The sequence below is a fragment of the Eulemur rufifrons genome, chromosome 6 (genome assembly GCF_041146395.1).
Source record: "Eulemur rufifrons isolate Redbay chromosome 6, OSU_ERuf_1, whole genome shotgun sequence".
Classification (NCBI taxonomy): domain Eukaryota; kingdom Metazoa; phylum Chordata; class Mammalia; order Primates; family Lemuridae; genus Eulemur; species Eulemur rufifrons.
In genome coordinates, this window is record NC_090988.1 from 4,543,915 (window position 1) to 4,568,791 (window position 24,877).

At 47.6% G+C, this 24,877-nt stretch overlaps 1 protein-coding gene across 1 annotated transcript; it reads right to left on the reverse strand.

Annotated features, from left to right (window-relative positions):
* Nucleotides 1-2,065: 2,065 nt before the first annotated feature.
* On the reverse strand, nucleotides 2,066-16,213 carry LOC138383659 (cytochrome P450 4F2-like). Its single transcript, XM_069468660.1, has 12 exons — nucleotides 16,016-16,213; nucleotides 12,185-12,329; nucleotides 11,814-11,867; nucleotides 11,594-11,721; nucleotides 10,081-10,202; nucleotides 9,086-9,356; nucleotides 8,683-8,749; nucleotides 8,357-8,486; nucleotides 3,022-3,155; nucleotides 2,863-2,927; nucleotides 2,616-2,698; nucleotides 2,066-2,240 (listed from the first exon to the last, which is right to left on the reverse strand). The coding sequence occupies exons 1-12, from the start codon at nucleotides 16,211-16,213 to the stop codon at nucleotides 2,066-2,068; spliced, it is 1,572 nt and encodes a 523-aa protein (XP_069324761.1).
* Nucleotides 16,214-24,877: the final 8,664 nt, after the last annotated feature.

A 24,877-nucleotide genomic window follows, 5' to 3' on the forward strand; every position in this document is an offset into this window, starting at 1 on the left:
GAAATAATTGCCACAATCAAGCTAGTTAGCATATCCATCTCCTCACATAGTTTCTGCCACGAGGAGAAAACACTAAAAATCTACCCTTTTAGTGAACTTCACGTATTATGTCGTAGGCTACATTATTAACTATATTCACCATGCTGTACATTAGAACTTCAGGACTTAATTATTCTACATGATTGGAACTTTGTACCCTTTGACCAATATCTCCCCGTGTCTCTCCCTTCTGACACAAAGGCAACCACTATTATACTCTCTGCTTCTATGAGTTTGACTGTTTTAGATTCTACATGTAAGTTAGATAATGTGGCATTTGTCTTTCTGTGCCAGGCTTATTTTTCTTAGCATAATGTTCTTCATGTTCATTCATGTTGTCACAAGTGGCAGGGTGTCCTTTTTTTTAAGGCTAAATAATATTCCATCGTAGTTACTGTGTAGACCACATTTTCTTTATCCATTCATTCAATGATGGACACTTAGGTTGATTCCATATTTTGGCTATTGTGAATAATGCTGCAGTGAACATGGGAGTTGAGATAGCTCTTCAAGATCCTGAGTTTGGTTCTTTTGGTAAATATTCAGAAGTGAGATTGCTGGCTCACATGGAAGTTCTATCTTTAATTTTATGAAGAACCTCCACACTGCTTCCCTTAGCAGCTGCACCCTTTTACACTCCCACCCACAGTGTACAAATGTTCCACTTTCTCCATATCCTTGTCATAACGTGTTATCTTTTTATAAATCATTCTGCAATAGCCATTCTAACAGACGTGAAGCGATATCTCATTGTGGTTTTGATTCGCATTTCCCTGATGAATACGGATGTTGTACCCTTTTCATGTAACCTGTTGGTTATTTAGGGAAATGTCTATCTAGGTGCTTTTCCCATTTTAAGTCGAGTTATTTGGTTTTTTCCTAAGAGGTTGTCTTAACTGTATATTTTGGCTATTGACTCCTTATCAGAGGTATAGTTTGCAAATATTTTCTCCCATTCCATAGGTTGCCTTTCATTTTACTGATTGTTTCCTTTGCTGTGCAAACATTGTTTCATTTGATGTAGCCCCATTTGTTCATTTTTGCTTTTGTTGCCTGTGCTTTTGGGGTGGTATCCCAAAAATTATTGCTAAGACCAATGTCAAGGAGATTTTTCCTTATCTTTTTTTCTAGGAGTTTTATGGTTTCAAGTGTTATATTTAAGTCTTTCATCCATTTGGGTGGGAAACCTGGGGCCTTCTATTTTAATAAAATCTTTTTATTTTTATTAATACATTTTTGTTCATCTTTTATATTTTTATTTTATTTTTAAAACCAATCTAGGATTTGTTCTATAAAATTTGAATTCAGTCGGAAGGCTGTGCTTAAGGACCTAGAAGGCCACATGTTTTATTTGGTGGTTCTCTATTCTATTCCATTGGTCTAAATATCTGTTTTTATGTCAGTACCATACTGTTTTGATTACTATAGCTTTGTAATATTAATATATTTTGAAATCAAGACTCTCTGATGTGTTCTCAAGGAAGGATTCCCCAGGGCTTTCAGTGATGGGCACTGAGAGCTTTGGAGCGGGGCTGGAGGTGGTGGGTTCAGACAAATTCTACTTATTGCCTGATTTGGTGACCCCATGATATTATTTCAGTTGAATTCTCTGGGGGCTTGTTGTTTTCTTCGTTAAACATAGACCAGCTGGTTATCAGCATGAATTTTTTGTTTATCCTCAGCTTTTTAATCACATATTAATAGGGAAGAGGAGATTTGTATAGTAGCCTGAATGGCTTCATGGTTCAGGATGCTGACTCACATCAGACAGAGACTAGGGTCCCAATTCTGGCCCAGCCACTTCCTCGCCGTGTTGCCTTGGTGAAGTGAATTGATCTCTCTGAGCTTCTGTCTGCAAATGAGGAAGCTAATAATGATAATACCTGCTTCATGGCATGGTACATGTAAACTTGCTGGCACTTAGTAAATGCTCAATTAACGCTAGATATGTTCTTTCATCATTCAGTGGGAAACTGCAAAGGCAGGCGGACGGGGTCGGAGTGGATCTAAAGCTTGCAGTGGTGGGTCACTGCGCGCCCGCGCTCAGCGGCTCCACCCGCAGCCAGAGGCCGCCCTCGGCTCGAAGGATCAGCTCCGGCTTCCTGCGCGGCTCGGTGTCGGGCAGGACGCGGAAGCGCAGCAGCGTGAGCGCCAGGGCCAGCTTCATCTCGGTCATGGCGAAGTTCTGCCCGATGCAGTTCCTGGGGGCGGGGGTGGGGGTGGGGACTCTGACTGCACCCAGGACCCACATCCGGGCCCCATCGCACCTGAACCTGGCCCGGGACCCCCATCCTCACCCTGATCAGCCTGAAGGGCAGAGGGGGTTATAACCGTGCCTGGGACCCCCACGTGGGCTCTCGTATCCCCTGAACCTGGCCCAGTTCCAGCCCCCAGACCAGCAGACAGCAGAGGGGGTTCTGAGCACACCCTTTTTCCAAGGATCTTGTTCAAATCTCTGTGCCCTGAAAAAGCTGCCCCACAAGTCAGACACTGGTGGCTGGGGGATATGACGAAATTGCCTCCTATACTCTCAACACCCTCATCCAGTCTCTGCCTCATATCCCCGCTGGCCTCACCTGGGCCCCACCGAGAAGGGAATAAACGCCAGAGGTGACCTCTCCTGGGAATTTTCTGGGTCGAAGCGGAAGGGGTCATAGACCTGGGGACGGGGCAAGATAGAGTTGCTGAGTGGGGTCTCTCAGGAATCACAGCCACCCCCAGAAAAGACAGATGTAGGCACAGCAGAGGGAGTGTCTGATTTCACCAGTCAGGAACCCTCCCCCTCACCAGGTCCCAGGATGGAGAAGGGGGGAGGGGCAGCACCTCAGGGTCCGACCAGACTGATGGGTTGTGATGAATCCCAAAGATGCTGATGGCACAGACGTTCCCTGTTGGGAGGAGGGGACAGTCAGGACTAGGCCCAAGCTGCCTGATGGGACCACCACCCACCCAGGAGCCTCCTCCCCCTGCCGTTGTGGGCACCTTTGGGGATGACCCGGCCATCTGGGAGCACAACGTCCTGGGCACAGTAGCGGGAGATGGTCGGGGCTGGAGGATGCAGCCGCAGACTTTCCTTGATGCACATGGTGACGAAGGGCAGCTGGGCCAGGTCCTCCCTAGGGAGCACCCCCAACGATTATCCAGGGAGCAAACACAGTCCTACTGATGCCCTGTGACTCCCTCTCATGATCTTTCTTTGACCCTTAGACCTATAACAGGATAAATTCCAGATGAATCCAAGATTTAAGCACTAGAAAATCAAAGTCACAAAGTGCTAGAAGAAAACTTGGCCTTTAGTTTTAGAAGCATCTGTGACCAAGATGTAACACTCAGGGGGTAGCCTTAAAAATGTGAATACATTTGCATGAAAAGGTTTTTTAAAGTATATAATGAGCTAACAAAGCAGGGGGAAAAATCTCCACAAAGGATCTATAAGGTTATTTGAATAAACAAGATCCCACTTCACACTGTACAGCAAGATGATGTAATATAAAGGTGTCAATTCTTTCTAAATTAACAAATATATTCAATGCAATCTAATAAAAAATATAACTGGATTTTTTTTTTGGAAGTTGACAATCATATTGTAATTGGAAGAGTCGATGTTCATCAAGAGGTAGGTCAATTTAGAAAGGAAAGGTAGAAGAAAGAAACCCAACCTACCTGGTATTAAGACCTATTACAAAGGCATGGTGATACTAATGAAATAAAATTATTTTTAAAACCAGGGTTCTGCTGCAAGAACAGGAAAACAGACACGTGGAACAGAGAGCTTAAAGTCAGGCACATAAATAGGTGAGTAGTTGGCATCTGGTAAAGGAGTGTCCACACAACCCTGGGCAATGGATAGATACTTTGGTAAAAGGTATTCAAACAAGTGGTAATGTGGAAATAGAAAGAACCAGATCCTCATCTACACCATATACAGAATGGAATCTCTTCCTATAAGAGAAAGGCAAAACTGTACGGTTAAAAGTTGATAACAGAAGAGACATTTTTGTGATCTCAGAGTAGGAATTCTTAAAACCCCAAAAGCACAAAATGGGAGTTGAAAAAAGGAGAAATAAATATGTATAAAATGAGAATTTCCGTGTAAAAAAAAAAAGACACCATAGATAGAACCATCACTCCAACAAGAGATCTGGAGAAGATGTCCACAATAAATATATAGACCTAAAACAATATCTAAATCTAGAACGGTGTCTTGAATAGGTAAGGTATTCCTGAAAATCATCAAGAGAAAGGACAAGTCACCAGAGGGAAAAGTAGCGAAAGAATTAGATCTAAGAATTCAAGGAAGCTCAAACACAGGAGATCTAACAAGGGATGCTCAAGGTTGCTGGTTATCAGAGAAGATGAAATTATCTAACAATGAGATGCCACTTCACATTTATTTGAGACAAGAATTAACAAGGTAGGTAATGCTAGGGGTTGGCTAAGGTTTGTGGTAGAGTGGCCTCATGCCCTGATAATGGTGTGGACAGGGGCTGCCATTCTGAGTGGCCACTGCCAGTATATGGTCAAGGAAACACGATGCATGTTTTACCGCCCAGCAAGCTGGCTCCCAAGTATATATCCCAGAGAGATTCTCGGACAAGCAGATAAAGAGACATGCACAAAGATGTTCAATGTACTGGAGGGATGGAAGCAGCCTGGGTATCTAGCACTAAAGGATGAGAGAGGAAAGGACTATATGATGGTTAAAAGCAACAAACTAAGTGTACTTAGAAGCATGGATGGCTAACAAAACCACAGTGCTCCATTTCGAAAACAGTAAGAACCAGCACAAGATCTGGGATATAAGAACATATTTACAATTTTAAAATACATCCACCCCAACAAAAAATTTTATGAATCCCATAAAATTTTAGAGAGACTCATCTCTCTAGAATCATATTGGTGGAGGGCTTTGAAGTGGAGAATGGGGGTAAATGGGAAGAAATAAGTACTGCATGGAAAAAGCAGGAGAACTGGCCATGAATTGAAGAGCATGGTTAACTCAACTGAGGTCCCAAAAAGTAATTAATTAAAATTTCCAAGAGTATTTTTCAAACTAGCTAACCTGAGCGTAAAATTTAAATGGAAAAATAAGAACTCAAAAAAATTTATAAAACAAAATAATGAGACAGAACCAACTTTATCAAATATGAAAGTATTTTAAAAGTATAATAATGAAGACTTCTTTGTGTTTATATATGGCTAATAAATAATGAAAAAGAACAGAGTCCAGAAATAAAGCCAAATGTATAAGTAATTTTAGCTTGTTGTGAAGCTGCTATTATTTAAAATCATAAGACAAGTACAAAATATTCATTAGATTCTGTTGGGACAATTAGCCATTTGAAGGAAAAAAAATGGACTCCTACCTCAGTATTTATACAAAAAAGGATTTCATAGAGAAAAAAGTATTAAATATTTAAAATATTAATAAACTTTAAATACATAAAATATTTGTAAATAAGTAAATAAACCCTCTAAATATTTAGGGGAAAAATAAACCTGAACTATATTTTAATATCAGAGTATGAAAAGTTTTCCATGCATAATTTTAATAAAATAAAAAGAGAAGCTTTAAAAGAAAGAATTAATAAAATTGCCTACAAATAAACAAACTAAACTAAAGCAAATAAACCAAAATAAAAAATAAAGTCAAAGACAATTGGAGGAAGAATTTTGCATAACACAAAAACTACTTTTGGTGATATATAGAGTTCCTACAAAATCAATAAGAAAAAGACTAGAAGAACCCAAAGAAGGAAGGACAAATTATGCAAACTGACACTTCACAGAGAAAGAAATATGTATAGGTGATCAACAGTTGAACACAATGCTTAATTTTACCCATACTTAAAGTGATCTTCAATAAAATAATGAAGAATTTCATGGCACCTATCAGATTGGCAAACATTTTACAGTTTCATTTAAGGGCAAACATTTTCCAGTTTGTGAGGATAAGAGAAAATTGGCACTCTCAAAATCTGAGTGTAGGAGTGATTTTTCCAATAGCGATAAAATTGTAAAGCTCAAACGGTCTTTGGTTTGGCAACCATACTTCTAGGAATTTGTCTTACAAAGATGCTCACATGTGTAAGCAATGGTCAGTGTACAATGATGTTCACTACACTGTATTTGTTATAGCAAAAGGCTGTAGTCTACACAAATGTCCACTAGCAGGGGAATGTTTTGATGAATTATGGCACATCTGTATAACGGAATCCTATACGGCTATCGAAAAGGAGGAATAGGTATCAGTCATCCCATCGTACTCTGGAGGGTAAATCACCACAGAGATGCTAGCAGGAAATTTGGCAATATCTACTATAATTGAAAATGTTTGCATAAATGTCTCCAACAGAGGGGAGAGTCCAATAAACTCTGGAATGCTACACAGCACTCAGAAAAAGCTCCACGATACATTGGTGAGGAAAAAGAATAAGTGACTTTTTTATGACAAACTGATAGCTCTAGAGACCTCTCAGAAGATGGAAGAGAGGATTAGGCTTGAGGACAAAGGTGACAAAAGTGAACCTAATTTTTCCTCCAGTGTTTTGTTTTGTAAAACAAAAGTGGGGGGACTTGTTCCGATGATTCATTTTACCATTCGAAATTAATGTTTCAAAACTTTATTTTGTAAACAAGGAAAAGATCTTGAAGCTGTATTGTCAACACGCCTGCCTGAGTGCCCTGCCTGTACTCCCAGTTGTACTGAGACAGAGAGAATGAAAGATGGGCAAGAGGACAGAGAATGTGAACAGATGAATGTGGGCGTAGACTGAACTGTCTGGAAGGACACAGGAAGAGGAAAAGAATAGGGATGTTGGTATGAGAAGGAAGCCTATATTCATTGTAACCCTTTAGTACTGTTAGAATTTTTACCAAGTGCATAATTATTTTGAAGTTAGGGGAAGCACAAAAATGTCTCCCTACTTCACAGGATTGCTATACTAAGTGAAGCCTTGAAGTTGACATCACCCCATAACGTGTGTCCAGTCCAGCACCTCCTCCCAATCCTTCAGCCACTGGCCCAGAAACTGTTCTCTGGACCTTCAACCCCCATCTCATCCCCTCCAGTTTGCCCCCATAGCCACAGAGAGATATTTCTAATACCCAGATCTGACCTGTATCTCTCCTGCTCAAACATTTCCCATGGCTCCGCATTGCTCTCCAATGTTAGTCATGGAACTCTCTTCAAGAAAGAATTTGCCATCCAGCTGTAAGGATTTCGGTGAGCTGCTAGCCTCCAACCATAGGATCTTCAGGCTCTGCACCATTCAAGCCAAGACTATCTTGAGCAGCCCCCAGCCAATGCCTGAGCATGGACATTCACTAGTGTCTTACCATTTCTTCCCAGTGTCTGACTTCCCTAACAATAGCATCCCTGCCCACTTTTAGCTGTTATCTAACATCAGCTTCCCAAAGGACTTGAACTGACACACATCAGGTTAAAGTCCAATCTCTTTACATGGTTTCCATGGCATCCCCAGAAGGGCTTCCATTACCAGCTCCAGCCTCATCGGGAGCCCCTCCCTGTTCCTCACACTGTGCATTTCACAAGGATTCAGACACCTTTACTGCTCCTCACCCTCCAAACACATCAGGCTCCCTGGTGCATGCCTCCATCCTGGCCTTTGCACGGCTGTCCCCTTGAGTGGAAGTGCTGTCCTGTCCCCACGCCCAGCGTGGTGAGTTTGCATTCACTGCTTCCCTCTCCCCCCCGCCTTTTCCTTCTGTCCCAGCGTTGACCTTGTAGGATGGACCCCAAGTTAGAAAAGATAAGGCAGTGTGGAAGTGTTTACTGAACGAAGAGACAGAAGACTTTTACTCACTAAGATTTTTGTAAATCAGTGGAATAGACGGTAAGGTGTGAATTAGAAGGAAGGGCAAAAATTAAGGAGGGTGAAGGTCTTGCAAAAATGCAACTTTAGCCAGAAAAGCAAGTGGGTGGAGGAGAAGCTTGTTGACTGAATACATGCTGGGAGGCATCTGCTCTACGTACATTGTCACTAATTCTCCAAGAAGCCCTGCGGGGTAGAAATTTGTCCACATTTACAGAGGAGAAAGTAGTTCAGAAGAGAATATTGCTTTACTAATGTCACATAGCAAGTTATGGGACAGTAAATATGGACTCCCTGATGTTTCCACCCCAAAGCCTGCAAGCTTTCCTTTGCTAGCCAGGCTGGGTACCAGACCCTGCTTCTGGGTTCTGCTCCTACTGCCCCTAGGCAATAATGGCCCAACCAGGATAAAGGTCTTCCCCTTCCCACTTGGGCAGCCAATGAGAGGGGCTCAGGAACATGCCATGAGGACCTGCACTCACCATTCAATCTCTTTAGGCTCGCGGTCCCTCAGAAGCTCTCGCACCTCCTGCCGGCAGCGATCCTGGTATTCTGGGTGCTTCGCAAGGTTGTACAGGACCCAGGAGAGGCCACTGGCTGTGGTGTCATGGCCTGAGGGGCAGCCAGGCAGGCTTGAGTCTCTGGGCTGCTTCAGCACCCAGGTGTGGACAGCGCCCACACATTGAGGCTTTCAGGGAGGTGGGGAGGAGGAAAGGATGGGCAGAATGGAGTGATCCAGGGTCCACCCACCACATCCCTGGGATGGAGAGACCTCTGTCCTCATGGCAGTGGTATACTGGAACCGCACCTGCAGCCATGAAGGTGTCAGCCTCTGCTCGTATGTCCTCATCTGACAACTCCTTCCCATTTTCATCCTGGAAACAAGGCAAAACCCCTGAATCACACCAGCTCTAAGGGCACCTGAGTCCAACTTGAAAAATTCCTGAAGACCTATCATCCAAGCAGGATGCTGCCGTTGTCTTCTCCAGAACTTCCCCACAGGCTTCTTCCCGGGTCTCCTGCCTCCTGATTGCTCTCCCCAAGCACCAAACAGGAGTCACCTCAAAAACCTATCTGTGATTTGTCCCTCCCTTCCTCAAGTGCCTTCCATAGCTTCCCAGTGCCCTCTGAATCAAGTTGAAATTGTTTGAACTGACATTTGACATCACTGTCTATTTTGCCTCATGAATTCAAATCCCAGAGAAGCCCACCTTGGCCAGCAGAAGCACATCAATGAAGTCCAAAGTCTTGGACTTGGTCTTGATCTTGAGGAAGTCATCAACACCCTGGGTGGCAAGAGTGCGGCGTCGTTCCTGGATGACGGGAACCGTGAAGTTGCGCACCAGGTTGCAGACCCTGCGGAAGCGCTTCCCACTGGGAGTGAGGTAGTACAGGAAGTCCATGTGCAAGAAGATCTTCTTGTACCGCTTTAATATGAGAGCACTGAGCTCCAAGATAGCAGCAATGTATTCACTGGGACTCCTGCAGGACCAGGCCAGGGAGAGGAAGCAGCTCATTAACATACACAAACCCTGGGATCACTTCCCAGTCAGAATCCCAGAACCACGTTCCATCCAGAAAAAAAAGTGCCCTCGGCACCCACTTCTCTCTCCACCTCCCACTCTTTGTGAGCTGCCTCATGCTCCAGGTTCCCAGGGCAGAGCTTGGGCATCATGTTCATTTTCTCTCTTTCTTACTCAACACATGGTCCTGCCCATTCTTCCATGGTTTCTCCCAAATCTGTCCCATTTTCCCCACCAAGCTCAGACCTCCTCCTGTCCAGGTCTCCCCCCATTCTGTCTGTGTAACAGTCAATTCTCTACAGAGTCAAATGTCCAAGCTCAGCTCTGACCATGACTGTCATCTGCTCCGTGGCTCCCTGGAAAACTTGAATAAAGTTTATACTCTTTTGCCTGGCCTTTCAACGTCCTTGAGATATAGCCATTGCCTACACCCCCCTCCCCAACAAACTCATTTCCAAGGTGTCTCCTTAATGCCTGTTGCACATGCTCTGCTTGGCCTATCCTCCTTACCTTCACACACACAGTTACACCTACCTGGAGGAACTGCTCATTCTCTCTCCTATTCAGGGTCCTTCAATGCCCAGTTCTGGCTCACCTCCTCCAGGAAGGTTCTTTTGGTTGCTCTGACCAGTCCTCTTTCCTCCACCTACTCTCAAGATCCCACACCCTGGGCAAGGACTCACTCCTGACAATTGCTGTCGAAGCTGAAGATGCATTTCTGCAGACTGTCCAAGGTCATGAGGCTGATGTGCTCAAACATGTCCAGACGGGCACTGCCCTCTGAGGCCAGGCGCTGCCACTTGACCTGGCCAGAGGAGGGGACAAGGCTGGAGCCAGGCCCTGGATCCCCTGAGCCCCTCCCGAACTCCCACCACCAGGATAGACTCCCTAGAACCAGACTCCTGGTCCTCTGCCCAAGGCACCCACCCCCAGGGAGGACCAGAGGTGGGTGGGAGAGGAAGCTGTTACTATTACGAGATGAAGACTCCCAAGGCTGGGAGTTAGGAGACCTGAGTTCAAGTTCCAGCACTGTCTCCTATGCTCTGAGTGCCCTTGGTCAACCCATTGCCCTCCCCTAGGTCTCCCCTACTCACATCTTCAATACAAGTTAAGTTGACCTGCTTTGCTGCCAGATAAACCAGATTGGGACCCCTGCCCCTCCACCCCTAGCTCACTTACTAGCTAGTTGAACTTGGGCAAGCTCCCTGACCTTTCTGATCCTCAGTTTCATCATCCATCATGTGGCCATCACAGTCATCTCTACCTCATAGGGTTGTGAAAATTAAATCAGACAACATGTATCATGGAATTGGCATGTTTTTCTGGTATGCAGTGAGTACTCAGTAAATGTTAGCTCTCATTATCAACCTCCACTTTAGCATAGAAGCAGGTAATGACAGAAATGTCCCCAATTTTTCATCTCTCCCTATATCCTCAGCCTTTTTCAATGAGACTTTGCATCTCCTTCCATTGGGAGGCAGAACCTATTTCTCCACCTCTTGAATTCCAGCTGGCCTTGGGACTTGCTCCAGCCGATAAAGGAAGGTGATCTCATGATGTGCCCCTTCTGAATGTCTCTACGCACTCTCTGGAACCTCCAGCCCATGAGCAAGCTACTGGAGTATGGAGAACAAATGCAGGAGTCCAGTTGGCCCACCAAAGTCATCCTAGACCAGCCTACAGCCAGCCCCACACATGAGACAGAGCTCAGCTTGGATCTGCAAAGTGTTCTACCAGACACACTCATGACCACAGACATAGGAGGGAGCCCAGCCGGGATAAGAAGAATGGCCCTGCCTACCTGTCCTTTCATGATCAATAACCAATACTAATTCTTTCAAGCCAGTGACTTTTAAAGTGTTTTAAGAGTTTTAAAGTTATGCAGAAAGAGTTACTTTATAAGTTTCATTATTATCATCCATACTCAACAGCCCACAGGGCTTCTGTGAGAAATACTGAAAACTAATGCCTTCTGAGCACCTACTATGTGCCAGGGACATGACTCCACTAAGTCATCTTAGCTACCCTTCAAAGGGGGAATTGCTATTTCCATTTTACATATGGGGAAACTGAGGCTGGGGGAGGACGAGCAATGGCTCCAAAATCACCCATCACATCCAGGACTCTAGATCAGGTCTCTCTGAGGTCCCTTTGCCCCCAAGGCTCCAGCTGGGACTCTGGGTTTAAGGAACTCACATGCATGATGTTCACGCTTTTGTTGAAAATTGTAACATAGGGCTTCAGGATGTTGAAATGGAAGGCGGGTGTCAGCATGATACGGCGGTGTTTCCACTTGTCACCAGTGCTCAGCAGGAGCCCCTCCCCTAATAGGACAGCCAAGGGCAGTGGGCAAAGACAGCACCTTCTCCTGGCCCCACAAGGTTGTCCCCAGCCCTGCTCACCTGCAGGTACTCACCCAGCCAGGGCTTCAGGAACTTGCTGAAGACCATGTCCTTGGGTCTGATGGTGTCTGACAGAAGAAACAGACCCTCAGAAGCCATGGAAAGGAGCAGGTGGGAACTTCAGAAGTGAGGGGTGGGCTCCCAACCAGGGATTTCCCTTCCTCATCCTGCCTGGCATAGAAAGAGTGAGGCCAGTGGTGTCCAGAACACAGGTGATGCTGAGGTGGGGGCTGGTTGAGTACATGTAGAGAAGAGGAAGGTGGCTGAGGGAGCAGAAGGAGGGAGGGACCCGGGTACTGCAGGGGCCACACAGTGGCTTGGGGCAGGAGGAGCTGGAAGCCCTCAGACATGGCACAGCACCACCACGACTAGCTCCGCATGGTACCTGAGGCATTGAGGACAGATCGGACGAAGTTGGGGTGGCACAAAGTGATGACAGGGAGGGTGGGGCCCAGCCACTTCATAAAGCCCTGGGGACAGGTGGCCACCAGCTGAGTCACTTCCCGCATCCCCTGCTCCGTGTTCATGACCTGCAAGCAAGGCAGGGCCGTCACCTCCTGTGACAAATAATTTCAGGTGCCAACATGACTGGGCTAAGGGATGCCCAGATAGCTGGTAAACATTTTTCTGGGTGTGTCTGCGAGGGTGTTTCCATAGAGATTAGCATTTGAATCAGCAAACTGCCAAAGGAAGGTATGCCCTCCCCAGTGGGGCCAGGCACCATCCAGTCCATTGAGGGCCCAGAGAGAACAAAAAGGTGGAGGAGGGGACTTGGCTCTGTCTTCTGGAGCTGGGACATCCGCCTTCTCCTTGAACATCAGAACTCCAGCTACTCTGTCTTTCAGACTCTGGGACTTATGCCAGCAGCTTCCAAGTTCTCAGACCTTTGGACTCATGGTGGATTGGTTCCTTGGTTTTCCAGTTTGCACACAATGTACCATGGGACCTCTCAACCTTCATAATCACCTGAGCCAATTTCCACAATAAATTCCCTCTTATCTCTCTGTACCTGTATCTATATGTATATATCTTACTGATTCTGGGGGACTGTGACTAATATACTACTCCAAAAGGAGCCACAGTAGGGCCCCCCTGCAGCCTCCAGACATGGCGCAGCCTCTGCAGTGACTGGCGTGTCCAGTTTCTGCACAGGTGGAGGGAATCTCTGCTTCCTCCTGCTCCTTCCCTATCAGGACTGTCTCAAAGTCCCAAGCATTCATCCCAGGGCCCACAAAGAGGCCCACCTTGGATGGAAAAGATGGATTTTCTCATCTTGGGAGTGGTTCCAGCCCTGGGAGCAGCCACAGAGCGAGGTCCCCAAAGGGCAGCAGTGTGACCTCAGGACTTCAGCATCAGGGCTGGTTTCCTACATCTTCCCAGGTCACAGCCAATGGATTCCCGTCTGCAGACCTGGGAACTTTTTCATGCCAGCCTCGGGGAGCGTGCAAAAATGTGGGCTCAACTTAAGCCTGGCCTCAGCCAATCCCACAGGCAGCTCAAAGATGCAACTCAGTTGGAAACTGTCTTCAGCCTGAGGTCACAGGTAGTTCTAGATCATGACTAGTATAACAAGGATGTGGGCTCAGCTAATGTCTGGCTGCCGCCTGAGCCCCTGGGGATGCCCCAAGGGTGCATTGCATCACGGAGTTGCACCACTCAGAAGCAGGGAGAACTGGGCGTTTGCATACCCCTAGCAGTCAGTTACTGGCAGCAGGATCCCACCCCACCCTGGGAGTGAGGGATTCAGCCTCCCAGATGTTTCTTAGCAAGCCCCCATCTCTGGAAGTTCCCATGAGCTGAGGGTGATTCTCAGAATTAGGGGACAGCCGTGAATAGTGGGGACCACACTCACAGCAGGTGGCAGAGGGCACCCTGGCCTGTGGAGGGCTCTGGGAAGGATACCAACAGCATCTGCCACAGACACATGGAGAGAGACAGAAAGAGGGACAGATGGAGGCAGACACAGACAACTGAAGGAGGGCGCTGCAGCTGACAAGGCGCTTCCTCTAGACACTTTCCTCCTGGCTTCCAGGACAGCTCCGTCCCCTGGTTTCCCTCCCACTTTTCTGGCAGCTCCTTCTCTGATATCTCACTTCTTCTCCTCCACCTGACCTCCAATGATGTTGGGGTTCCTGGGTTCAGCCCTGAGCCCTCCTCTCTCTCGGGGGTCACTCATTCTCCCAGAACCCAGCTTCAGTCCCCTTCTCAGCCCTGACACCCCAAAGCCCCCACTGCCAGCCACTTTCTGGGCAGCCCCCTGGACAGCCCAGACCTCCAGACTCAGGGTGGCTCAAACAGCTCTGTCATTTTCCTGCAAACTGCTGACATACCCTGCACGGCTCCCCACCGCCATCTGTATTAACCCCAATCCCCACCTCCCCAACCCCTTTTCTCTGCCCTGGTCACTCTGGTGGCACCGATTCTCTTTCGTTGCTCAAAAGCCAGGTGCTCACTCTCCAACCTGAGGCCGTGGGGCGGGCTACCCCACCACAGGGAACACACCTTCTCTTCTTTGCTTAAAAAATTCCTATTCATCCTTCCAGACCCGCTTCCAACAACCCCTCCTCCAGGAAGCCTGCATGCCTGCCCCAGTGGCAGAAACCTTGATTCCCCTCGGGGCTCCCCCAGCCCCTGTCTCTCCCTGGACCAGCCCTGACCACACAAGATTGGGGGGGGTCTCAGTCTCTCTAGCCCTGGGTCCCCAAGATTGGGGGTGCCTCCAGGGCAGAGCCTGGGCTGAGTCTCCCCAGAGATCCCCGCAGGGGGTTTGGCAAGTAAATGAGAGAAAGGAAAAGGTGACCAAGGCGCCCAGAGCAGCAGGGGCCCTGGGTTCTGCAGGGGCCATGCACGAGCTGGGCAGGGAGGGGCCGTCAAGTTTCAGACTGTGTCACGGCCCCACCACCAGGTGTTCCAGGTGGGTCCTAGTGGCGTTGGCAACAGACCAGGCACCGTCAGGGTGGCACAGACTGAGGAGGAGGAAGATGGGGCCCACCCACCTCCTAAAGCCATGGGGATAGGAGGACAGCAGCTGCAAGGTGGCTGTCACCTCCCCAGAAGGAGCCACAGCCCGTCCCCCCTGCAGCCTCCAGAGGCGGGTGGCCTTGGCAATGAGCTGCGTGTCTGGATTCTGCACAGATGGAGGGAATCTCTGCTTCCTCCTGCTCTCTTCCTCTGGGGACCAAGGTGCATCCCAGGACAGAGGGAGAAGAGGAGGTGCGGGGAAGGACGGGGCAGCCAACAGTCAGAGAGCTGCCGGAGACGGCCGAGGTGGGCCAGGAGGGATCCATGGGATCTGGGGGCCTGGAGGTCTCAGTCATCTCAAGGGAGCATGATAGGGCTGAGGAGCAGGGGACGAGTGAGCGGGGAAATAGAGGCAGTGAGTGAACACAGCTCGTTGCCCACGAGGGGACGGCAGAGCGAGCCGGCTGGCAGTTTGGGTGCAGAATGAGGTGCCCTGCACAGGGGGCGGGTGGGAATTTACATGTCACCCGTCTGTCCTGTTTTGTGACTCTCTCCTGCACCCCTGCAGAGAAGCCTCAGAGGAGTTGAGTGGTTTATCGCATCCAAGGGGAAGGTTTTTCCAAAGAGCCATGAGCCATGAGGACGGGGGTTCCAGGCTGGGCTCTGGGACACATCGGGACAACACGGACACTGGACACTAGGGTGAGAGGAGGAAGCTGCCCCAGGAAGGGGTGGGGAGAAACTGCGATTTCTCTCCGTGGCCCAGCTGTGTGTGGGCAGGGGTCGCAGCCGATCCCTGTGGGGAAGCCGCTGGCCGGAGAGAGGCAGAATCTGTCCTGAGGCCGACTGAGATGGCCCAGGCAGGGGTCAGGCCCCGTCAGTGCTGCCCCTGAGGAGGTCTCAAGTCCAGTGATGAGACTATGGGTGGAGTGGGGTCCCTGCTCTGTGCAGCCCGCCCTGGAAGCCCCCAAGTAAGAGAGGGGTGCAGTACAGTGAAACAGACGGGCAGAATTTGACCCGAAGCAGGCTTGGGGCATGGAAGGGCACGAACGGGAAAGGCATGGGGCATGGGCTGGACGGAGGGAGGAAGGGATCTGGTGGGGCAGTGGGAAAGAGGGTCTCCCCTCGGCCGCCCTCCCTTCTCTGCCATCCCAGACCCCATCCCACCTCCACCCCCGGCTCCCTGAGCCCCTTCCCGGCCCTGGGGACATCCACCCACCCTGACACCCCAGTCCCATCCTGCTGCCGTACTCACCAGGCTCAGGTGGCCCCAGAACCAGCTCCGTTTTGGGGGCTGCGGGAAACAGCGGAGGCGGCTGCAGGTGTCATAGAAGGCGTAGGTCCAGGCCAGGACGCGGGCCAGGAGCCAGGAGGCCCCGACCAGCAGCAGCAGCAGCCACGGGGAGGCGGCCACCGGCCCCAGGCCCAGCCAGGACAGGCTCAGCTGCGGCATCCTGCAGGGCAGACAGGTGCAGAGGGAGTTCCTGAGGCACAGGGGAGGGAAGGGGACTCAGGGCCAGTGCAGAGGGGCAGGGACGGGAGGGTTCACAGATGGGGACGCAGGGGCTGAGAGCAGGGAGGGAGACCCAGGGACCCCAGGGGAAGAGGCAGAGTGAGGGGACAGAGAGACCCAGTCAGGAGTGTCTTCTCCCCCTACAATCTCCTCTCCCCTCCTCCTGGGACTGCTATGCCCCTGGTCTGTTCTTATACCCTGGACAAGGCTGAAAGGGGCTGAGCTGGGCCACCCGGTCCCTGCTCATCCCTGCCTAGCAGCCAACCAAAAACAAAGGGCATGGCGCAGAGGCGTTCAAACAGCCTGAGGCACCAGATCCAGGTGAAACTGGACGGGAACCGGGCTGTCATGACTCTGCAGTGCTCAATCTACAATTAGAACACTCAGATTTGGGGGTCAGACTCGAGGAGAAAATTCTATACCTGCCAAGGTGCTTCTACAGCTGTGTGTTCACTGAGCACCTGCTCGGTGCTGGGCCCTGTTCCAGGCACTGGGGGTGCAACGTCCAAGTCCCTACTGTCAAGGAGGAACATCTGGTAGAAAGAGGGGCCATGGCCACATAGAGAATCAAGAACACACAGTGAGAGAGACAGGAGGGCTTCCAGGAGGAGGCGTACTTGAGTGGGAGCCAAAAGAAGAGGGGGTGAGGGCTGTGTGATTGAAAGGGCCTCCTTGATCATGGGGTGAAGTGCCCAGTGGTGTGCACAAGTCAGTGTGTCCAGTGTGCCCTTGTTGCTCCTGCAACACCCATGCCCTGATGGCAGTCGGTGTCCCTGGGGAAACCAGACAAGGAAGAAAAATTTGGTCCATTATCCAATCCAGAACAGGTATCAGAGATTCCTTCAAACCCCAGCAGGTGTCTGCAGCCATGGCAAGGGGGAGGTCCAGCAGATGGATCCCAGGCCAGGGGGCAGGAGGCACAAAGCAAACCAGCTTGGGAAGCAGGAAGTCTCAGGCAGGGATTTCTTCAGCCTCAGGAAGCTGGAGTCTCTCCAGTGGTTTCTCATCCAACAAGGAACTTCTCAGCTGCCAAATCACACATCCTGACTGACACCATGTCCCCAGCGAGTGCTGTGGGGAGGGGTCACCTAGGGAAGACGGAGGCTGGTGCTTCTCTCCAAGGGCCCTCCCACCCCACCGGAAAGCAGGCAGTGGGCAAGTGAGTCAGAGCAGCAGTGGAGGTCACTCTGCGTGACCAGCCTCACACAGCACCCATCAGCTTATAAACCTTGGTATTCACGTCTGCAAAATGGGCCTCATGAAGCTTCACAGGGCTTAGCAAGTGTTGCATCAGCAAAGCAGAGGAAGCAGGGAAAAGCCAATCTCAAATGATACGTGAGTGATGCTCCCATCTCTATATAAAATGTGGCAGTGCCTGTGTGTGTCTGTGTGTGTACATTTGTATAAAAAATTCCAGAAGAATTCACATATCACATTGGAAGGGAGGGACGTAGAATTGGAGTACAGACACTTCATTTCCTACACGTCCCCGTTGCTTTGTTTTCACACTGAGCTGCTATAAATTTAAACATTAAAACAAATTAAAACATTAAATTTTGTGTCGCCAAGAAGACACACCTCCCCGGAGTCAGCCTGGAGTCTCTAGGACAAGCGTGCGGGCTGCACGCTGGTTGTGGTTTCACATTTCCTTTCCTCAAATGTCAGGGGGGAACAAGTTCTGGATTCAGCAGAACTGAGTTCAAATCCATGCTCTGCCACTGGCCGGCTGTGTGTCCCTGGGTAAGTCGCTTGCCCTCTCTGAGCCTTAAATCCTCCTAGGTAAAATGCACAGTGACTCTGCACTGTTCTTCAGCAATGAAGTTTACTTGAGCCCCTACATGGTACCAGGCACAGTGCTGCGACCCAGGCATGAGCTGAAGAAGACAGGCGAAGTCTCTGTCATTGTGGTGCTCGTGTCTGATGGGGGAAAACAAAAGTGTATAAGACCAAGTCACATGGTGGTGGTCACATCCCAGAATAACACAAGCCAGAAAGTGACAGAGAAGGCTGTTCTGGACCTTCTCTGTGACCAGGGAGGCACTCTCCAAGAGGTGACCTTTGAGCAGAAACCTGAGTGACACGTAAAAGGGACCATGGATAAGAACCACCCCCTGAAGCCATGCCCAGAGCGTGTAGACCCAGCACGCCATGCTGCGATGGGATGATGCAAAAAGTGTGTCTGTCCTTCTTGCTTCCTTCCCAATTCGTGCTGAACTAAACAGCCTCGGAGCAGCCTCCCTCCCGCTCCAGGGGAAGCAGGAACCCGCCTTGCTGCAGACGCACAGTGGTGATGAAACCCGCTCAGCCTCAGGTGGGAGGCGGTTGCTGCATCCCATTTCTGGTGATACAAATCAGGAGCAGTAACCAGCCCCTGAAGGCGCGGCCAGGGCCAGATCCACTGGGCGAGGCTGCCAATGTCTTGGCAGAGGTACCAGGAGACCACATGAGCTGGTTTGGGGAGCACTGGCCCAAGGAAAGCGTCAGAAAAGTCCAGCCCACCCACAGTAGTTGGTCCCCACCTCCCCAGGCGGGACCCCTTGGTTGGTGTCAGTGCTGAGCAGTTGCCAACACCGCCGCCCCAGCAGCCCCAGCCCCAGAAAGGAAGGACCCAGGGTGGGGTCCACAGAGCATCCCTGTGGAGGCGGAAAGGGTGTTTCTCATCCAGAACTGAGGGAGGGGACTCCAAGCACATCAGTCGAAAGGAGCAGAGGAGGCTGCAGGAGGAGAGACGGAATTTTCCTCTTTCTGTAAGCGTCTGCTTAGTCAGCAGCAAGGGGACCGCCCAGGGCAAAGGCGCTGAGCGAACCCCAGGCTTTGCAGGCTCTCGGAGGTGGGGCTGACCCGTTGTGAGCAGTGGGATTCTGCAGGAGTCTGTGGGCACCTGCTGCAGCCTCCACTCAAATCAGGAGAGGGGGTTTGGTCAAAGGGGGATTCTGTCCTCTGCTATCCTCGGTCAGCTACAGAGTCTCCCTCTGGGTTCCAGGAACAGCTGCTCCCTGGATCCCCAGCCCTGGCGGTGGAGACAGCTCTTGGACGATGCTACCCCAGGGTGCTGCCCCCTCCCCCACGGCTTCCCTGGACGCTGCCCACACCCTTGGAAGTGGCCCCTTCTTCAACCCCTTCCTTCAGACCATTTTGAGATCCCTGCCAGGACCCCACTGCCACGTTCCCCAAAGTGAGGGGACTCCCAGACAAACCAATCTTGTGGGCGTTGGTGTTTGTACAGGCATAAAGGAAAAACTACTCCAGCCGTTGGAATGGGAAGGGGGAGTGGAAGGTAGAATTTTGCTTATAAAGGCCTACACTTACCAAGTGTTTCCTTTTCTTATGCAAAAGCTGCATAGCATTTTTAGTTATACTTACTGATCTATATAATTGTAAATTATATTTTTAAAGGAAATTGCTTAGCATCATGCCTGACACATAGTAGCACTCAATCTACCTGACTGGTGAGAAGGCAGAGAGGGTCGTGGTTAAAAACAAGGACTCCGGGTACAGACAGCTTGGTTCAAATTCAGAACAGCTGTGTGACTTTGGGCCAGTCTCTATACCTCTCTGTGCCTCAGTTTTCTAACTTGAAAAGGGGGGCTAATAACAAGGTGACTGTGACAATTAAATGAGTTGAAATGAGGAAAGTGCTTACAAGAATCCCCAGCACACAGTCAGTACCCAGCGTGCTTGACTTTATTACTCTGATGGCAGAACAGGGACATGGGCACCGGCCATGACCTTGGGACCCTCTGGCACAAACATCAGGAAACTTCCTGGCTTTGAACATCCCTCATGAATTCCTGTGGCCCTTAGCAGGGAGGAGTCTCTCAGGAGAGGAGCGAGTGCCCAGTTTGGGGACAGACAGGCCATGGTCAAAGCCAGACTCTGCCACTGGTCAGCTGTGTGACCTTGGGAAGGTGACTTGCCTACTCTGAGCATCATAGTCCTCGTCCATGAACAGGACACGATGATAGGCTGAAGGAGGTTAGAGGAGAGAGCTGACGTGCGTGCCTTCCCTTGGGTTCCCGGGAAGTCGATCCTGATGCAAAGATTTGAATGCAAATATTTCATCTGGAGGTGACCCTAAGACAAGAATTCAACTGGGAGGCAATCCCAGGAAACACCAGTAGGGCAGCAGGGAAGTGAGACGGGAAAGAAAACCCAGCAGTCAGGGGGACTCATTAGAGGAACGTCCACTGTGGGCAGCAGGGGCTCGGCCCTGCCTGGTGCCTCTGGGAGACAGCACAGGACATGCACCTCGGAGTCATCCCAGAGCGAGGGGACAGGGGCATCGATCCACCGACACCCACCCGCCATTACTCAGGGCTGCTTTCAAGGGTGTTATTTCTCCAGAACGTCCTGCCGGCGCTGCCAGGGTCAGACCTGGGGACCCGGCAGGGGCTCTGACTTCAGCTTCAGTGGTGAGCAGGAGCACAGCCGGTGTGGGCTGTTACAGCCTCTCAGTGACACCGACACACACACACACACACATGTGCACACACCACAGTCACGCTCCAACACAGTATGTAAGTACACACACACACATGCACACATACACACGTGAACCCACACATGCACACATCATACACACTAACATACACACAGGCACACGCTCACGTATGTCACAAAAACAAACACATGGACATTGAACTAATGGAGACCAGACTCCTTAGAGCCCGTTGTCCCCAAACCATCCAGCAGAAGGGGGAGCATCCTTCACACTCAGGAGAGGAAGGAGACTCCCCCCAGGGTAGCCCCTGACGGGACCAGGCCTGGGTGTGGTTTGAGAACTACACACTCAGGTGCAGCAGAGTCCTGGGGACCCACAGACATAAAGTGTCCCTGCTCCCTCTCTCATCCATTCCCCATCACTCCCCTCGGGGATCCCAAAGCCTGTTGGAGTGGGAGAGGAGAAATCTGACACCCTGACGTGCAAGTGACTCTTTGAAGGAGTTTGCTGCATCATGGAGCAAAGATATGGAGCCGCAGCTGGTGAGAAAGTGAAGCCAATAGAAATTTCTTTGACAATGAGGAAATAGCAGCATTATTTGTAAACCAGTGGCAATGACTCAACAGAGTGCAGGACACACAGCCAATATATAAAACTCAATTCCATTTCTGTATTCCAGGGGTCAACAAACTATGGTCTATGGACCAAATATGGCCCATGGCCTGTTTTTTATGGTCTATGAGCTAAGAATGTTTTTTATATTTTAGAAGATTGTAAAAGGAAAAGAAGGAGAAGGAACCAGAAGGGATATCCAAGGCCTAAAATATTTACTACATGGCCCTTTATAGGAAAAGTGTGCCAACCCCTACTATGTAAAATATTATAAGCAATGTGAAAATAAATGTTTGAAACTATAGATTTTTTTAGTCTCCTGCACCAGAAAAAGTGAAATTCTTAGCTGTAAATTCAACAAAATACATGCAGGATCCTCATGGTGAAAGCTTCAAGACATTGATGAAAGAAATGCAAGAAGACATAAATAAATGGAGAGGTATACAATGTTGATGGATTGGAAGACTCTATATCATGAAGATGTTAGTTATTTTTCAATTGATCTACAGATTCAAAGAAATCCCAGCCAAAATCCCAGCAGGTCCTTTTGTAGAAATAGACCTGCTGATTATAAAATCTACATAAAAATACATACAACATAGAATAGCCAAAAATTAATTGAAAAGAGAAAACATACTTAAAGCATGCTAATTACCCCTTTCAAGGCATACTATTGTATAAAGCCATAGTAATCATGACTCTGCGGTATCGGCAAAAGACGGACCATAACAGGAAGTTCAGAAATACATCCACCCAATTTTGGTCAATTGATTTTTTACAAACCTGCAAACCATTTGAACACAAAAAGAATAATCTTTTCAAAAATGAAACTGGAATAATTGGATGCCCACATGCAATAATTAAAAACAATGAATAAACAAATAAAAATAAATATGATCAATTTAAGAAATAAAAATAAGTCAAACCTTACCTCACACCTTACACAAAATTTTACTAAATAGAGATCATACAATTAAATGTTAATCTAAAACTATAAAACTTTTAGAAGAAAACATAGAAGAAAATGACTGTGACTGTTGGTTACGAAAAGAGTTCTCCCATGTAACAGTGTAAACATAATTTATAAAAAGAAAAAATTGATAAATTATACTTCATAAAAATTTAAAACTTTTGCTATATGAAAGAAACTTAATGAAAAGACAAGCCACAGACTAGGAGAAAACCCTTGCAGATCACATATCTGACGAAGGGCTTGTATGCAAAATGTATACAGAAGTCTCAGAATCCAACAATAAGAAAGCAAACAACCTATGGAAAATTAATGGGCACAAATTTGAATAGACACTTCACCAAAGAAGATATACAAGTGGCTAATAGGCACATGAAAAGGTGTTCAACACCATAAGTCATCAGTAAATGCAAATTAAAGTCTCAGTGATACACCAGCGTACACGCATAAGGATGGCTGGAAAAAAACTGACACTGCCAAGTGCCGGTGAGTTCGTGGAGGAACTAGAATTTGCATACATTATTGACAGGGATTAAAAATGACAGGCACTTTAGGAATGGTTTGGCAGTTTCTTACAATGTCAAAAGTGCATTTATAATATGATCCATCCATTCCACTATGACAGCTATGAAAATGTAAATTCTCATGAAAATCTGTACACAAATATTCATAGCAGTTTTATTCAAAACTGAAAACAATTTACAGATCCTTTAACTGGTGAGAAAAAGTGGCCCATCTGTGCTCAGAAATGAGCACTAAATATTACAAACTTTATTTATGTTAATTTGAATATAATTATAAGATGGGACAGAGGGTGATTAATTACACAGATTATTTGTCTAAATATACTATGAAAGGCTACATAAAAGTACAAGTGTTTACCTTTATGATGAAGAAGAAACTGGGCAAATGAATGCCATATGTAGCACTCATATTTTTCACTGGGTGCATTTTATTTTGTACATGAGTGAATGTATTTCCAGTGAAATTAATACAGTTGAAAATTTAGGCACCATTTGTCAAAGGGTCCAATCTACTAAGTGGTTCCCAGGTGATCTGATGTGCCGAGGGTGAGACCCCCTTTGAAAACCACTTTCTTTGCAGGTTAAGGCATGACCTCTGAAGCCACACTGATCACATTCACTCCAACTCCACCTACCACTGACCTTAAGCAAGTGAGTTAATCTCTCTAATCCATAAGACCGGTGTGAGGAAGAAATCAACATATTTACCTGGGGGAGCTGGAATATCACCTTCTCCCTTCTCAGTGGTCTACCTCTATTAACGGAACCAAAAAGTCAGTGTTTGTGGAGTCTCCAGGCCATACCTGTTCTGTGAAAGGTGTCTCACCACACCCATATCTACTATGAATATAAGTGCATCTATTGCTATAAAAATGAAGTATCTACCCCAACATTATTTGAGGAAGAGCAACTCAATTTGTAATTGACAATGATATCTCAAGCCATCAATGTGTATGCAGAGAATTCCTCAAAAGTGAGACAAAGCACTTTTAAATTGTTTCCTAACCTAATGCCATCTTTCTAAAAAATAAATAAAGGGTGGCTTGAATACTTAACACAAATATTTTAAAGACAGCCAAATAATATTTCATAAGATGATTTAATGTCACGGAAAGATGTTTATGACATATTCCTATGTGAATGACAAGATTAACAAAAAAATAAAATAGCATTTTTTTTGTTGAAATAAAACCGCATAACATAAAACTAACCATTTTAAGCATTTTAAGATGTACAATTTCATAGCATTTAGTAAATTCACAATGTTGTGCAACCTTCACCACTATCTAGGTCCAGGAGAGTCTCATCATTCCAAGAGGAAATTCTTCACTTAGGAAGCGGTTACTTCCCATTTCCACCTCCCCAAGCTCCTGGCAACCGCCAATCCGCCTTCTGTTTCTATGTATTTGCCAAGTCTGGGCATTTTATACAAACAAATCATAAAGTATGTGAACTTTCATGACTGACTTCTCTCTTACAGTTTAATATGTTCAAGGTTCACCCACGTTGTAATATGAAAGATTACTTTATTCCTTTTATGGCTGAGTAACTTGTGTGGATGGAGGACATTTTGTTTACCCATTTATCTCTCAGTGCCTATTTGTTTTTTTTTATATATAGATGGTGAAAATCTATAACAAAATCCTGGATAGTGGTAACTTATGGGGTAAGAGTGAGGGTTATGATTATGGAAGAATACACAACGGGCATCAAAGGTTCTGGTAATGTTCTGTCATTACGTTGGATGGTGGGTATATAAGTGTATGTTTCATTTGTATTATTTATTCTATACATATGTTATATAGTCTTTTTTGACATATTTTTATAAGGAAAATGATAAAATGATTGTATACATGTATTTTTTAAGTTGAGTAAATTTAATTTAACGGAAAATTGACTGCATTGTTTTTATTTTTATTATTTTCTAGAAGACTGGTGAAAATATCTTTTTTTTCAGCATACCATGGGGGTACAAATGTTTAGGTTACATATATTGCCCTTGCCCCTCCTTCTCCCTGAGTCAGAGCTTCAAGCGTGTCCATCCCCTGGACGGTGCA